This window comes from Papio anubis, chromosome 4, assembly GCF_008728515.1.
Source record: "Papio anubis isolate 15944 chromosome 4, Panubis1.0, whole genome shotgun sequence".
In the NCBI taxonomy this organism is placed as follows: domain Eukaryota; kingdom Metazoa; phylum Chordata; class Mammalia; order Primates; family Cercopithecidae; genus Papio; species Papio anubis.
This window is the reverse complement of record NC_044979.1, coordinates 105,029,028-105,046,959: the sequence shown is the minus strand read 5'-3', so window position 1 is coordinate 105,046,959 and position 17,932 is coordinate 105,029,028. Positions and strand designations below refer to the sequence as shown.

Genomic DNA, 17,932 nt, shown 5'->3' with positions numbered 1-17,932 from the left:
GGGCTCTCACTGGGGACCCCAGACCCCTCTCAAGCCAGAGCCCCATCATGCCAGGGCTGAGTCTGCTGTTGCTCTCCCTGGGGCAGGAGGGGAGAAGATCTGGTGTGAGTCCAGCGTCAGTGCTTCACACTGGTGAAAAACAAGGTTCTGGAGTCAGAAAGAACTAGATTCAAAATCTGAGTCTGGCGCTGAACACTCAGGCAAGTTACTGTCCTTCACTGAGCCCAGTTTCCTCTCATCTAGTAGGGATGATAACAGTATCTACTGAATGGATTTCTTGATCACGACCATCGTCCAGCTCCTACAGACCCCATCACCACCCACCCTCAGGATGGAGTGACAATGTGGGCCTGCTCTGAAGACTGAGGGTTGGGGCCTATTCTGAGTGGCCCACCTGAGTTGAGTGGCATTCCATATCTGCCAAGAGGGTGAGGCAATATGATTGACAGATCCCTCAAGCCCACATGGAAAGAGGTGATTTCCTAAAGCAAAGAAGGTTGAGTCAAACAAATACCACTTGTCTACTTTGACATCTAATGAAGAACTCCCATCTTTTGGTTCTCATTGAATTATCTGATTGATCAGCAATCCTTATCTGCTCATAAGTGGTATGCTTATAAAAGTTTCAGGAGTGTTAGTAGGATTGGAATACTTGTCATATTGGTCTTGAAAACACAAGACTCTTCCCACATATTAAAAAGTAATCTTACTTATGTATTTATTTATGTATTTATTTTGAGACGAAATTTCGCTCTGTCACCAGGCTGGAGTGCAGTGGTGCTATCTTGACTCACTGCAGCCTCCGCCTCCTGGGTTCAAGCAATTCTCCTGCCTCAGACTCCCAAGTAGCTGGGACTACAGGCGTTTGCCACCATGCCCAGCTAATTTTTGTATTTTTAGTAGGGACGGGGTTTCACCATGTTGGCCAGGCTGGTCTCGAACTCCTGACCTCGTGATCCACCCACCTTGGCCTCCCAAAGTGCTGGGATTACAGGCGTGAACCACTGTGCCTGGCCAATCACCAAAATATTAAAAATGGTTAGCTCTAAGAGGTGCTTACTTTCTCTTTTCAACTCTTTATTTTTGACTTCCCCCCTCCCCAGTGATCTCACATTAGTTTTCACCGTGCTAGCCAGGATGGTCTCGATCTCCTGACCTCGTGATCTGCCCACCTCTGTCTCCCAAAGTGCTGGGATTACAGGCTTGAGCCACTGTGTCCAGCCTCATATGGAATTTTTAATCCGCACATGTTAGGGTAGGGAACTGGTAGAAACCCTGTCTCTACTAAAAATACAAAAAATTAGCCAGGTGTGGTGGCAGGCACCTGTAGTCCCAGCTACTTGGGAGGCTGAGGCAGGAGAATGGCATGAACCCAGGAGGCAGACCTTGCAGTGAGCCAAGATCGTACCACTGCACTCCAGCCCGGGCAACAGGGCAAGACTCCGTCTAAAAAAAAAAAAAAAAAAAAAAATAGTTCCTGCTGTATGCTAGGCTTTGTGTGTGCTTTGCACTTTTATATACTTTATATGGATTTGCACCTAGTGGGTACTCAAAAAATACTAAGCTTTGGCCATCCAGAACATATGCAAAAGACAGCAACCTGAGTGGTGAGAGATGATGAAAACCGTTAGCTGAGCTGTTTCATTTAAAGAAGAAAAGATTCAGATGGAAAGCGGATAATTATTTTGAAATGTGTTAAAAGCCTGCCCCTTGAAAATAAGGTTACACACAATCTGGCTCCTTAGAATCATGGCCAATTCCAGGTGGTAGGACTTTTGACCAGAACTGATCTCGACGGATAAGGAAAGTGCTATAGATTCAAGCAGCAGCTGAGTGGTTCTTCTAAGGGCTGGATTACAACCTGTCAGCAGTGTCGTAGAGAATGTTTTACTGGAGATAGGATTTTAGATTAGACGACCTCCCGTTATTGCTAAGTATGAAAGCACAGTGACTGTGTTTTGAATGCTTCTAGCGGTGATTATCAACCTTTGAGCCAGCTCTCCAGTTTTCTGTGTGTACTGTTAAGAAGAGGTGTTGCCAACAACGTTGGCATGGTGGAAGCAGCACTGAATGTGAATTTGAAGCCAGAAGATCTGGTTTCAAGCCTGCAGTGCTTCTTAGTAGTTGTCTGCCTACAGGGTGATCATTTAATCCATCTGAGCTTGTTGCTCATTTACAAAATGAGGATGATATCATCTACCCAACAGAGCTGTTGAATATTGACTTTGATTGGATACTACACAAATACAAGATTATGTTGTTGTAATTACTATTTTCTGAGTTCTCTCTTATCTCTATACTTATATTTTTCATTAAAAGTTTTACAGTTTAGAAGATACTTTAAAATATCATTTTTCCCAACACAGCCTTTCTAAAGTGTTTCAAAATCTATTTACAGGTTCTTAGTGATACGTGGGGTGTCTTAGCTAAACAACAGACACATGTAAGGTAAATATGCTCTCAAGAATTTTATTACCTCCTCTGTTCATTTATTAAATAGATATTTACAGTGTATTAATTTTATACTTACATGTTGTGTACCTAATATTTGATAATTTTTTTGTGTGTGGTCCATTCCCTTCTTGGCGTTTCTTCTTATTTCCTATCTGTGTAGAACACAGCACATCATTTATTCATCCTTCAGATGTCATCCAGTACAATCTGACAGTAGCCCTCCACATAATCTACACTCGAAGGACACAGTTTTGTACTTCAGTTCAGCAGGGAAAGTAAATTATTATGTGAGTGGTTTTAGGACCAGTGGACTGCCTTTTGGGAAATGAGCAGGGAAATAGAAAACTGGATTCATACTTCTCACTTTTCACAGAAAATAAATTTCAGATGAAGCAGCGAATTAGGTATAGGAAAAAAATAAAACCCCAAAATTAACCAAGAGAGTATGTTTATAATCTGAGAGTTAGAGAGGCCTATAGCATGCTTGGTATTTTCCTCCATCACACCCTTTATCTTACTCTTTCCATTTATCACCCTTTGTACTTAAATGTTGATGTGTGACCTGTGTCTCCTGAAGGGAGCGACCATTTTTGTTCCACAGTTTATATACAGTGCCTGCAAGATAGTAAAAAATAGTAGTTGAATGAGTGAGTATTTACATATGACTAATGAACACGAAAAGGTAGTCTTGATCCTATGGTAAAGACATTCAGGTTAAAGTGAAGACCTTTTCACTTCTCATATTTCTAAAAATTAATAGTATATCCAATGCTTGCAAGAGTGGGAGGTAGTGGATGGGAGGGAAGTTTGGCAGTACACAGTAAAACATGTAGTGGGCCTGTCCTTCAGCCGTGCAGTTCCACCAGTGCAAGTATACCCTCTAGAGATGCTCACAGAAATACAGAGATGATGGGGAGAAATGCCTTTGGTAGTACTGTGTGTAATGTGAGAAATGGAAACATCCAAAATATCTCCTATGATCCAATCATAGAGTGGAATGTTAGGCCATCTTTATGGAAATAGGTCCAGTATACATTATTGAATTTTAAAAATTGCCAGTGTGTGTGTATAGGATGAATATACTTCTGTTTAAAATTTGGAGATTTTTGTGTGTTTGTGCATAGAAGTGATCTGGAAAGATAAATCCTGTAATTATTAAGAGTGTGGGATTGGAGGATGGAGTGAAGGTACTTTTAACTCTACTTTTATTCTTTTGTGGGATTTTGGGGGGACAAGGATTGTCGAATGTATGTATCTATATTTTCTTTTCTTTCTTTCTTTCTTTTTTTTTTTGAGCAAGCATCACTCTGTTGCCCAGGTTGGAGGAGTGCAGTGGCACAATCTCGGCTCACTGCAACCTCCGCCACCCGGGTTCAGGCAATTTGTCTGCCTCAGTCTCCTGAATAGCCAAGACTACAGGCAACCACCACCATGCCTAGCTAATTTGTGTATTTTTAGTAGAGATGGGGTTTCACCATATTGGCCAGGCTGGTCTTGAACTCGTGACCTCATGATCTGCCTGCCTCAGCCTCCCAAAGTGCTAGGATTAGCCGCTGCACCTGGCCCTATATTTTCTTTTATAATTTGAATATACACACCCTTATATTATTCCCTTACCTCCAAGTCTCTGCCAACATAATGATAAATTATTGCACATACTCCTGAGAGAATCCTTGTTCTCATTTAGAAACAATTTGCTGTAACTATGCCCTTGTTTATACCTGTAACATTTGAGTGGAGGGCTAAGGGGGAAAGAAAAGGTTCTGGTTTACAATGCCAAAATTTTTCTTCATTTGAGGTGCAATTATTTTTGAAGAGCTGAGGAAGAAGCTACGAAGTTTCAGCTCTAGTATGCAACTCTGGAAGAGGAAGGTAGAACTTTTCACAGAAACAAAACTGTCCCTTCAAGAATAATAACTCACCTGTGGAAACAATTATAGGGAACCATTGAGTTTCATGGGGTTTTCAGTTCAAATAGGATCAGAGCTCTTTTTTGGAAGAGGAGTGGCATGCTGACATTTTATTTTGCATAACTACCAAAGCCCGTGTAAAAAGGGGAAGAGTAGGACATAAATTTTAACTATGAAAGATGTGAATGCCAATATTCTCTTTACTCAAAGACCCAGGAAGTAAAGTGGGATAGAGGCAGCATGATGTAGTAAAAAGTATATTGGTTCTGAAGTCAGTCAGAATACAGTCCTGGCTGCTACTTAGTAGCTCTGTGATTCCCTTTCCTTGGCTGTAAATTGGGGTAATAAATGGTTGTAGGATTAGAGTTAATGGAATGTGCTAAGTATATTAACATTGTAAGTACTCAACAAATGGTAACTGATGGTTTTTACTTGGTGTGAAAGAAGAATAAAGAAAGAACTGTTTCATCTCCTTCACTACCCCCTTATGTGTCCTGTGTTTGCTAATATATTTTGAGGCCAAGTTCTCAAATTAGATTATATGCTACCTGGATTAACAGTTAATTGATACACTTGTTCATTCATTAAAAATGTTGAGCTCTAAGTGTCAGGTATTACTCTGGGTCTTGGGAACATATCCGTGCTTAAGAAAGAGAAGGTGTGTGTTGTCAACTCACACATTCCCGTCTCTGACCCAGACTTCTCCCTTTAACTGAGATTTACACATATAACCACCTATTTGTCATCCCTACTTGGTTGCCTAGTGAAAATCTCAAAGGTGTTTTTCATTCCATGCTTTGCTGGGGTATCACCAGTGAGGGAGCTGGGACACCACAGTGTGCCTTTGTTGTCCTAATAAATACCCATCTAGGCAAATAGTTAGGATATAACACAACATTATCATTCTTCATTAACTTTCTTAAAAGAATATAGCCCTAGTTTTGGCATGTGACTTTTAGTTATTTTGATTTGCCTCTATGTGTCCTGAGAGAATGTTATAGAAGTTGTAAACTCCTATTTGCAAGCTGAAATGCAAATATATGAAGTAAGTGCTTCAATAATGAATTGGTAGCAATATATTGTTTTCTGTTCCAGAAAACACCAGTTTGATCATGGAGAGGTAAAGACTTAATATCACTATTATTTTACTTATCTTAAAGTTGCATGCATTTGGACTTTCCTTTCTAGTTCCAGTTTCTAACTTTGTTAGCAATTGTCAGCAATCATCTTGAAAATAGCCTGGTATGTGTTTTTATGAGAATGCTACATGCAGATTCACTGATCATTCATTTGTTAAAATTAACTAGGAAACTCATTTGTTCTGCTCTGATCATCTTTACGCTAATGGCAGTTGATTTCTGGAGCCCATTTAGATATATATGTGAGGTGTCTATTGCATGACTGGAAATCACTTTCCTCTCTGCTCACTTTGCTGGAGGCCTCAGAGATGTGATTGGTTACTGCTCCCATCTCCTAGTGGTCCAGTCTGGTTTTGAGGGCGGTTCCAAAATGGAGCCCTCAGATCTTGAGGCAGCAGTCATTTCTTTTACCACTGTCCTTTCTTGGTCTGATGGTAGCATCCAGGTAGATTCAAAAATGTGGGCTTTCTTAATTAACCACAGGTTTGACTCTGAGAATCACAGAAGCACTTGCCTTAATGACTTTATAATTTTAGCCTTCCACTAAAATGGAACAGTTTGAAAGTGAATTTTAAGAATTGTTTTGTAAATTTCAGAAACCAAAGTAGTAGTAGTATTTTTTGTTACTAAGGAGAACATACCCCTTTCTACATATTGCCAGCTTAGTATTCTTAAACTTCACTAACAGTAGGAGTAAAAAATATTTTCTTCTTTCTTTCAGCTGGTTTATCATGCTTTGCAATTGTTAGCATATATAGCCCTTGGTATTTTAATTATGAGACTAAAACACTTCTTGACACCACACATGTGTGTTATGGCATCACTGATCTGCTCAAGACAGGTAACATGTTATGTTGGAGTATAGCTACTGTAATAATTTTAGCCTTTATTGTTGAGTGGCCCTAAAAAAATAAATTACAAAGTCTTTTAAGTGGTTATAGTTAAAGCTCTTCATGGTTTTGTACTTATCTTTCTTAAAGGGTAAGGGCCAAAGCTGATCATTTTCTATCTTTCTAAAGACTTTAAAATAGCTGTTGGTGTACAACAAACACTGATTTAGTACAGACTGAGTTCATGAGTGGTTACTGCAGGTGCTGATAGAAAGCAGAGCTTAATTGTACAAATAATAACTTTTTTTGTTTTGACATTCATATCACGAAGAATTCTAACAATGTCAAGTTATAAGTGCTTGAAAATTATATGGTCTTTTTTTTAGTGTCAAACTTAAACTTTTTTTTTTCATTTGGTGCACATTCTTGACTTGTGCTTTTTAAAATTTAGTTTAAGCCTTCCTTGGGGGTTTGCTGCTAATTTTTCCTGGATAACTGCCTCCTTGCTCTGTATTCACAAACTGATGCTTCTTCATAGTGTCACCTTTCCATCAGTCAACCAGCCTACGTACAACAGCAGCACCTCCCTTAAACATAGCAGATAGTCACTAAGCACCTACACTGTGCACTCTAGGGATGGAGGATAGAGTAGTGGACAGAAAAGTCAAAAGCCAGTGTTTGTAAGCCCTCAAAAACCTTGAAATCTAGCTCTGTAGACATGCAGAGAAAGATCAAGAGAACAAAGTGTTGTTATGCAGTGTGGACTATTTGAATGTGGAAAAAAGTAGCCAGTCTCGAGGTTCCCAAGCAGAATGTTGATTATATTAGAAAGGCACTACTTTCCTCCTTTCTGACCCCTTCAGGCTGGCACAGGAGAGGAGGCTGGTTGGAAGCCTTTAATCTTGAATCTTTATCCCACAGTATGACTGATGATATAGGTTGGTGCAAAAGTAATTGCGGGTTTTGTCATTAAAATAGCAAAACCCGCAATTACTTTTGCACCGATCTAATAGAAAGTGTCACCCAGGGCAGGTTTTGCAAATGTGGGGTTCCTGCTGGTCACACAGGACCTCGCATTCAGAAGGACCCTGAACTTGGTTGAATGTTTGCTGCTGCTGTTTTGAACGTCTTAATAATTTTTTAACAAGAGACCCCACATTTTTGTTTTGCACTGGGCCTTGTAAATTGCATAGGTGGTTGTGGCTTTACTTGAATCTGGGAGTAGAGAAAGCAGGTTGAGAAAAGAGCTTCCTACATTGTGTTCCACTTACATGAGGCTGATGGTAGAATTCTTTTGATCCCAAAGATTATTATTTTGGGGCTTTTTCTTTAGGATAATTAATCCTTTTTTTGGGACTCTAGCAGAGGCCACATTCTTCTCTGGGAAGAAGTTTTGCATAACATTGCATACTACTTTATACTAACAATTACCAATGTATTCTTAATTCGGTTTCAGCTATTTGGATGGCTCTTTTGCAAAGTACATCCTGGTGCTGTTGTTTTTGCTATATTAGCAGCAATGTCAATACAAAGTTCAGCAAATCCACAAACCCAGTGGAATATTGTAGGGGAGTTCAGCAATTTGCCACAAGAAGAACTTATAGAGTGGATCAAATATAGTACTAAACCAGGTTCAAAAAAAAAAAAAAAAAAGCCTTATTTTTTAGCTGTTTTTCCCACAATTTTGTATACCACTGCAAACTCTTAAACCCTAGTTACTTCCGCTGATCTTACTCTTTCTAAGCAATGTTGCTTTTAGAATATCTAAAACAAAGGAGATATCAATCCTGTTTAAATGGTTTGCAGGGGAAATGTTATACATAAGTTCTTAGTAATTTATTCTGCCATTTTTTATAGATTTTAATTTTTTCAAAATTTATTCACAGTCATAAATGCCACATTTAAAATAATTTTTACTGTGCTTATTTTCTTAATGAATTTTTTATATTAGTCCTTCACATTCCTTCTTGAAATAAACTCACTCATGGAATAAAATAATTTTTACTGTGTTTATTTTCTTAATGAATTTTTAATATTAGTCCTTCACATTCCTTCTTGAAATAAACTCACTCATGGAATGTGATATTTTACTCATGTGTGGAAAGGGAGTCTTTGTTGTCATCTGAGTGTCAAATTTTTGAATGCTAAATCATCTTCCAGAATTCCTTGTTACTATAAAGCTTTCCTAGTCCATTTGATACTTCTTTTCTAGATTCAGGAAAGATTTCTAAGATTTTTTTCTTTAAAGAAAGAAAGAAATCTTTAATGATAAGATGATGAAGTTCTATTTTCCAAGGAAAATAGTTTTCCCAGACCTGGCTGCCAACTGCTACTTTATCAGCCATCTGACCTCATTCTAGTTCTGCCATTGAATCTTGAAGTCATGAACCTGCTGGGCCTCCACTCTGCTACCTGTGAAATAATTGATTTAAACTTGAAGGAGACCCCTTCTCACCCTCACTGAGTGTCTTCCTGAGACCTTCCTCTTGCTTTCCAGATGCAGTGTTTGCGGATGCCATGCCCACGATGGCAAGTGTTAAGCTCTCTGCACTTCGGCCCATTGTGAATCATCCACATTATGAAGACGCAGGCTTGAGGTCAGTGCACAGTCTTGCATCATCAAAACAAACCTTCCATGCAAACAGACAGTGAGTGGAGGACGCCAGCAAAGGAATGAGGAATGTTCCAAAAGGATATGATGAACTGAGGCTTATCGCGTCGGGGAGCAGAAGGCTGAAATAAGACTGCTAAGCTCTAAACAAATCCGTTAAGGCTTCACAGGGCAGGAAAGCAACAACTTTGGGGGCCATCTTCTCTACCAGGCAGAAAAAGGAAGTCATACTATAGCACTTTCCCACAGGTTAACAGGGCTCTAAAATGTCCAAGTTCTTTTCATCCTGTAACTCCCTGAAGAGTTTAGCTTAGAGTGTTTATTAAAGTTTTCTCATAGGTGATTTTTCTTGATTTTGGAGAAGTCATTTGAAATAGAATCACCCCAAAGCAGAGTAGCTTTATTCTGGTTTTCACCAGTATAGCCTGTTAGAATGATCTTGGGTGTTTCTGTTTTTAGATTTTTTGAGACTTTAGAAAATAATTTAGAGACATGTTGTCTAAATTTTTTTTTTTTTTTTTTTTTTTTTTTTTGAGACGGAGGTCTTGCTCTGTGCCCAGCCTGGAGTGCAGTGGCGCCGACTGCTCACTGCAGCTCCGGGCCTGGTTCACGCCCATTCTCCTGCCTTCAGCCTCCCAGGTAGCTGGGACTACAGGCTCAGCCACCTCAGCCTGCCAATTTTCTGTATTTTAGTAGAGACGGGGTTTCACTGCATAGCCAGGGTTTACAAATAAGCTTTTTCATTAAAAAATCAATCTCATCAAGCTAATTTCCAGACAATTTTGTTAAATAAGTTTAGTTTTTCTTAAATCTAGAAATAAAATGAAGAACCATTTAATGTGAATTACTGTTGATGTCCAAGTTGGGACTGTTGCAGCTTCAGAGTAGTCCTGTAGTTGTGTTTGCTATAGTTCATCCCTGTTCACACACAGGGTACCTCACTCTTACATGTGATGGAGCAGTGAAGAATTTAAGACAAATCAATAGGTGAACAAACACAAAGATGACCAAGTTTGGAAATGTAGGGGTGCGTTAAAGGTGACCCTCATCTCCCACGACTTGGCCTCCTTCTGCCTTCTGCTTTTGACCTCACTGATGCCCGTTAGCCGGAACTTCCGTGGGGAATTTCCTCCTGACTGGATTCCTCTTCCTTGTCGTCTAGTCTAATTCAGTGCTTTCTTCCAAATGTGTTGATTATATCGTTTTAATCTTGAAAATTTTGTGCCCAATTATTTTTCTTTAAAGAGCCAGAACGAAAATAGTATACTCAATGTATAGTCGGAAAGCAGCTGAAGAAGTGAAGCGAGAACTGATAAAGTTAAAAGTGAACTATTACATTCTAGAAGAGTCATGGTGTGTAAGAAGATCCAAGTGAGTATCAACACAGTTAACATTTTATAATCAGAAGACACGAAGGTTAATTTAAGCACATGGCAAATACTTTGCTGGTGACAGGGGTGTGTATATAACATAAAGTATATGTGGAAAAACTTTTTTTTTTTTTTTTTAAACAGGCTCTCACTCTGTTGCCCAGGCTGGAGTGCACTGGCATGATCTGGGCTCACTGCAGCCTCTGCCTAATTTTTGTATTTTTAGTGGAGATGGGGTTTTGCCGTGTTGGCCAGGCTGGTCTCAAACTCCTGGCCTCAAGTGCTACTCCTGCCTTGGCCTCCCAAAGTGCTGGGACTACAGGCATGAGCCACCACGCCTGGCCTGAAAAAATCTTTTAGATAGTGATTTGGAGACTTTGTTTTTCAGTCTTTATAAATATCTTTTTTTAAAATAATGATTTGTATGTGTGCTACCTTAAAGAGATTTTTATTGGCACTAGTTGATAATCTCCCAAATTGTTCATATTTGCTTTTGATGTTTAAAAAAAAAAAAAATTCTATTTAAAGTTGGATGTATTTTCTTTCAAAAGACTTCCAGGGTCTGAAACCAAGTAATAGGGAGTCTCTTTTGGTGAAGTCAGGCAGCTGAGCACCAGGGGCCGCATTATCCGTACTGGGTCTCTTTGCTACACCATGTCCTATTGATGGATGGGATACCCTGTCGGCATCAACTCAGAATGAAACTTTTCTTTCCCGGCGTTTCACATCTTATTTGAATGGGAAAAGAACTTTACTGTGACCCACATTCTCTTGGGTTTATAGTTTTTAAAAGTTTCTATTTCCACAGAGATGTTTACTAAGCTGAGTATAGCTCCAAGTGACAGTAAGATCTTCAAAGCAGATGTGAATCTAAAGCTATCTAGCAATGTGGCACGTAAGTGACTGGACAGCAGGTGACAGTAGCCTGCTTTTAAAGTACCAAAACATTCACTTCATGAAGAGCACAGTACAGGAAGAATTTTGTCAGAAATAAACACTATTTTGTGGAATAATAATATTTTTAAAATTCTTACTACTCTGTAACTAAACAAAAGTGTTCAAGAGATTGTTATATTTGTGGCTTGATCATACTTGCCCACCATATATTTCAATGACACATATGGTATTAAGACAACATTGTTATAAATATTGAGTCGTGAGTGAAAAATAGTTCTGTGACATAGTATTTACAGCTTTGCTCACAAGGAAACTAAAATAATTGTTGATCATAGAATGATTTTCCTATGAATGTGTGCTCCATGGTTTGAATTCAGTCAGGATTTACAGAAAATATTACTTTGTAATAATTTAGAAAATGCTGTAATCGTTTGTGAATATATATGAAATTCACATACTCACCTTTAACATTGTTATATAAATTTAGGACAGAAAAGTTCTAAGCATCTCATGACGATCTTATCAGGAAATTATATGAAATGAATGGTAGGCTGACATTTGCAATAGGAAGAACTCAGTTCTTAGCATAGCTTTCTACCAGAATTGGGATCTTCTTTATTTCTGTGGGTTTCTCTCTCTTGAAACAACTGTAAGTTACTGGAACATAAAAATAATTTTCATAACCTTTTTTCTCCAAGCTAACAATGAGCCTTGATTCGAGAGTTCATTTTTCCCTAGACCCCCGCATAGAGTCTGAATATGTGAAGGTTGCAGAGGCTTTGTGCTGTAGAGTGTTGGGAGAGCTCCCTGGATTTGCACAGCTCTAACAGTCTCATGTTCGGGTTCATGCTGTTTGCAGAGTAGGCAGAGCACTGTTTTACCCACACAAGAAGGGATACGAAGGCAAATTCAGGAAGTATGGCAATAAACTTTGCACACTAAACAAAATAGCAGACATTGAACTGACTTCAGGTCACTTACGAGCACTCAGACTGAGAGGTGGGGTGCAGAAGAGGGGGTGCTGGATTTCCCCGTCTGGACCTTGACTTGCCATTTATTGTGTCTGTCACAGCAGGAGTTGAGTGGGAGGAAGTTACGAAAGTGTCTCTCTCATCTGTTTTCCCACTCATCAAAACAGCACTCTCCATCTAGTACAAGATCTAAGCCAGGCTGATGACGCACTGGCAGGAAACCCTGGACAGGGCCACTCTCCTTCAACCTTGACACAAAACAGAAGCTGTGCTTTCTGTCCCGACAGGGAAGCAAATGGGGAGTTCAGATAGGAGGGGAAAGTGAAGAATGACTAATATTTACCTAATGTTTACATTCAGAGTAGGAAGTTTCTTGACAAAGCTTTCTTCCAGGTTTGGGACCTTCCTTATCTCCTTGGCCTTCGCTCTCCATTTCAGTTGTGATCAGCCTGAAACCCCAGTAGACTGCTGGGACATGAAAGTCTGTCGGAATGGGGGAAGCAGATGGGGAACTCAGACAGGAGAGGAAGGGAAAGAGGGACCAGTATTCATCTAGTGCTTAATCTGTGCCTGGCAGTTGGTGAGCACTATGTTTAAATGATCTCATTTACAAGTGGCTTAATTGTATGGCTTGGTTATTCCTTAAATATTTGACACTGTGTTTAAATATAAACACTCAAATCTATTTGCATGCAAATTGTAGATTAGTTTTTAATTAACTACAGTTCTCTTTCTTTTACTCCAATAATAGAGTTGACATAAAATACATGTATTTACAAGAAAATTATTCAGATTTCCACTAATGCTATTTGCAGATGGCTGGCCTGGGGAAACCTTGGGAAACTCAGATGAGGACTAAATAGTGTTGCACAAGTCACCCAGGGCTCTCCAAGACAGCTGTTCACCCTCTCTTTTTCCTAAAAGCTGTTGAACTCAGGAAAACCGTGGGTCGTTCTCTACTTTCTGTGTGTCTCACTCTCTGCCACCACGGCCCTCAGTGTTGTAACAGTTCAGCCTTGACGTGTATGAGAAAAAAGGTAGAAAACCCATGTCCAGCCATATGATCATAGGTGTTCCGTGTCAGCAGAAACCAGTGTCAGCAAGGGGGTGCAAAAAGTGTGCACTTGAACCCTCTTCATGGGAACTCTCATTGGCAAAACATTTCTAGGGGATAGTTTGATGAAGGGAAGGTAAGAAAAAATTGTGCAGTCCTTTGGCAGAGTGATAATGCTGCCTCTGGAGCAGGGGTCCCCAAGCCCCCGGCCATGGACCGGTACTGGTCTGTGGCCTGTTAGGAACCCAGCCTCACAGCAGGAGGTGAGTGGAGGGTGAGTGAGCATTACAGCCTGAGCTCTGGCTCCTGTCGGATCAGTGACAGCATTAGATTCTCATAGGAGCACGAACCCTATTGAGAACTGCACATGTGAGGGATCTAGGGTACATGCTCCTTATGAGAATCTAATGCCTGATGATCTGAGGTGAAAAAGTTTCATCCCAAAACCATCCCCCTGACCCTCCAGTCCATGGAAAAATTGTCTTGCACTAAACCAGTCAGTCCCTGGTGCCAAAAAGGTTGGGGACCGCTGCTCTAGAGGTTTAGCTTGTAGAAGGGAGCTCGGTACAAGACTCTTGTAGCTGCAATGCTTTATAATGGCAAGATGGGAAACAATTAAAGTATCTGTCTGTAAAGAATTGGTTAATACATATGAGAACTAGCAGTTTTTAAAAACAATAGAGTAGGTCTTTATGCACTGAGATGGAAAAATGGTGCCACATTTTATTGTTCAGTATAGATAGAGTCCCAGAATAATTCCATTTTTGTAAAAACAACTCAAGAGCATCTGTCAGGGTTTTCCAGAGGGACAGAACTAATAGGATAGATGTGGCTGGGTGCAGTGGCTCACACCTGTAATCCCAGCACTTTGGGAGGCCGAGGTGGGTGGATCACGAGGTCAGGAGATCAAGACCATCTTGGCTAACACAGTGAAACCCCATCTCTACCAAAAATACAAAAAATTAGCTAGGCATGGTGGCATTTGCCTGTAGTCCCAGCTACTTGGGAGGCAGAGGCAGGAGAATGGCATGAACCCGGGAGGCGGAGCTTGCAGTGAGTCGGGATTACGCCACAGCACTCCAGCCTGGGCGACAGAGCGAGACCCTGTCTCAAAAAAAAAAAAAAAAAAATAGATGTATATATGAAAGGGAGTTGATGAAGGAGTACTGACTCACACGATCACAAGGTGAGGCCCCACAATAGGCCATCTGCAAGCTGAGGAACAAGGAAGCCAGTCAGAGTCCCAAAACCTCAAAAGTAGGACAGCTGAGAGTGCAGCCTTCAATCTGTGGCTGAAGGCCCAAGGTGCCCCGCAAACCACTGGTGTAGACCCAAGAGTCCAGAAACTGAAGAACTTGGAGTCCAATGTTCAAGGGCAGGAAGCGTCTAGCACAGGAGAAAGATGGAGGCCAGAAGACTCAGCCAGTCTAGTCCTTCCACATTCTTTTGCCTGCTTTTATTCTAGCTTGCTGGCAGCTGATTAGATGGTACCCACACAGATTGAGGGCGGGCTCCGCCTCTCCCAGTCCCACTGACCAAATGGCACTCCCCTGCACCTCACAGACACACCCAGAAACAATACTTTGCATACTTCAATGCAATCAAGTTGATACTCAATACTGACCATCACAGCATCTGTGTATATAATGATATCCGTGTCTGTATGTGTGTCTGACATTGGATAACCAAAGATCCAGCAGATACCAAATATTGTATGTTCTCACTTATAAGTGGGAACTAAGCTACCAGGGATGCGAAGCATAAAAATGCCATGGACTGTGGGGGACTCGGGGAAAGCAAGGGGTGGGGTTAGGGATAAAAGACTACACATTGGGTGCACTTGACACTGCTTTGTTGATAAAGTACCCTGTAACTTCAGTAGCTGAAGAACTTATCCATGTAACCAAAAGCCACCTGTTTCCCAAAAGCTATTGAAATAATTTTTTTTTTTTTTTAAAAAAGGTCCAGCAGAATATATGCTGGATTGTTTATAGAAGTCACCTCTGAGAAATGCTATTGGAGATGATGGTGACTTTCATTTTTTAAAATATATATAGGTCTATATTTTGATACTTTTATAATGACTATTATAAATTAAAGATGTTATTTAAAAAGGGAAAATGATGTACATCCCTGCTGCGGTGTTTGCCTCATGGTGGAGAGTGAGGGAGGGACTGCTACTAAACCTAAGAGGGACTTGTTGGGAATTTTTTTTTTCTTATTTAAAAATAAAAATAAAAAGGGAAGCAATCATGACAAAACTTGAGGAAGCAATTATGACAAAATTGACAAAACTTGTCAATTGTCTATAATTTTCCAGTATGTTTTTCTGTTTTCTAAAATTCCTCAAAAGGTAGATAACAGTATCCAACAGTTATATCTATAAACTGTTACTGATTTAAAATAAATGATACTGTTATTTTGAAGAACTTATTTAGGCAAATGTCATATGATGCCAATTTTACTCATTCTGTTCCTTATAAAGATATATTGCTTTTGAGATTTAATTATGTGTTTAAGATGTATGCTCAACACTACCAGAATGTCTTTAAATTGATTCATTCTAGAATATCGACTGTCCAGTTTAAGATGGTTTGACCTACTGATTTTTTTGACTTTGTGATAGTGTTAAGGCCATATGCATTCAGTGGAAAGCACACTTCAAATATCCATACCACCATCTGTTTTTCAATTTCAGTACAGCATTCAGTAAATTACATGAGATATTCAACATTTTGTCATAAAATAGCATTTGCATTAGATGATTTTGTCCAGCTGTCAGCTAATGCAAGTGTTCCTAGCATGTTTCAGGTGGCTCGGCTAAGCTGTGATGCTGGATAGATTAGGTGTATTAAATGCATTTTCAGCTTATTATGATGGGTGTATTGGAACATACCCCATTCTAAGTTGAGGAGCATCTGTACAATTAATGCAGCTTCCCTGTGAACTAAGCATATTTGTTCATTATAATTTTTTAAATCAATGTTACACATTTTTCTGTGTGCTGGGCATGGTGCTAGATACCTGATCTCTCATAATCCTCACAACAAACCTATGTCATGGGTGTTTATTTCCCCATTTTACAAATGTGAAAACTAAGACCAAGGGAAGCTACCTGCCCAGAACCACATTCTTGGTAAGTAGCTGCGGCAGAGTTTAACTGAGGTGTCTCTTTCCCCAACACCTGGATATATGTATCTGCAGGTCTGTGTCTTTCCTTATAGTCACCTTTGCTGCATTCACCTTGTCCTAAAGTGAGTCATGGCAGCTTATAAAAACTTAAAATAGCTATATGAAAGGATTGTTTAAAAACTAAAGTAATTTAAGTGGAGAAAAGGAAATGAGGTCAGGAATATAAGAAGTGCCCTGCTTTATCTGCAGTTATATAATGCACATTGATTTTTAATGTGTACATTCATTTTTCTAGGCCTGGTTGCAGTATGCCTGAAATTTGGGATGTAGAAGATCCTGCCAATGCTGGGAAAACTCCCTTATGTAACCTCTTGGTGAAGGATTCCAAACCTCACTTCACCACTGTATTCCAGAACAGTGTTTACAAAGTCCTAGAAGTTGTAAAAGAATGACTGCTACATGAACTGCTGCCTATGGAGAACTGCATCAGTAACGGTTTTAATGTTTTGCTAAGTCATGTATTGTTCATATCCCAAAAACTTTTGTAGGTAACTGTTTTCAAATAGAAAACGTTTTATTTGGTCAATTTGAATGTCATTTCAATTATAAAAATGACTTATACTTTTATCAATTGGTTACTGTTTCAATGCACCCTTTAAAATTTGCTATGCAAATGAGTATATGCTTGTACTTGACTTTGATATTTGTGCTAAGGTGAGCAAAGCTACCTGTATAAAGAAAACACAATGGGTTGAGATAAGGGTGACATGAAAATACAGGACAATTCTGACTATGTAGGGGCTGATTTTATAGTGTAAGAACTTTTAATACTTCTTTTTTCTGCCTCTCGCTCTTGTCTTTTGGACATTTCAGTGATTATTGTAAGTTCTTTGGTCACGTTAGCCCCTGTCATCAGCTTGAGTTACAGTAGATGGGGCAGAACGTTTGCTGTGTAGAACTGTCTATCTGTTTTACTTCCTTGTGCTCTTTTTGTTCTCTGTTCTCTTGTTAATGAAGCTTTTCCTGCCCATTATTAATCCAAACTCTCGGACCTTGTGGTTAGGAAATTCCCTTAACTTCCAGCCATGTGGCATTACCATGTCTCTCTCTCTCGCTCTCTTCTCCTCGTCCCCACATTTTCTGTCAAATAAGTACTGTTTACTCATTTAGTTGCTTATCAGGTACTTATTCTTGGTTTTAAAAAAATTAATGGTAATTGTATTTTTCTCATTTTTTTAACATTATTCAAATGTTTATATTTTAATGCCTTGAAACCACTTTAAAATTTTTTCATGTTTACTTACAGTCTTAAGAAAAACCATTTTGAACAACTCCAAATATAGTGCATCTAGAAACTAATGTATATTTTAGTAGACATCATTTATAGTGGAACAGTAGACTGTAGTGCATGGTAATTTTTCTTTTACTATTAAGATACAATAAAATATGACTAATTTTGCTGTCAAAAAGGTAAAGAATAACAATAAATGGAGTTTTTATATTTTACTTTTAAGATTGCCTGTCTTTAATAAGACAAAGCCTTAAGCTTTATGTTATAATTTTC

At 39.3% G+C, this 17,932-nt stretch overlaps 1 protein-coding gene across 1 annotated transcript in view; it reads left to right on the top strand.

The window, feature by feature from the left end:
- Positions 1-17,724, top strand: part of LOC101021573 (probable C-mannosyltransferase DPY19L1) — a 66,699-nt gene extending 48,975 nt beyond the window's left edge. Inside the window, exons 5-9 of the mRNA XM_031665865.1 lie at positions 6,206-6,344; positions 7,790-7,964; positions 8,831-8,930; positions 10,190-10,315; positions 16,664-17,724. Of these exons, the coding sequence (XP_031521725.1) occupies positions 6,206-6,344; positions 7,790-7,964; positions 8,831-8,930; positions 10,190-10,315; positions 16,664-16,820 (697 nt within the window). The 3' untranslated portion in view covers positions 16,821-17,724. The remainder of the gene's footprint in view (positions 1-6,205; positions 6,345-7,789; positions 7,965-8,830; positions 8,931-10,189; positions 10,316-16,663) is intronic.
- Positions 17,725-17,932: the final 208 nt, after the last annotated feature.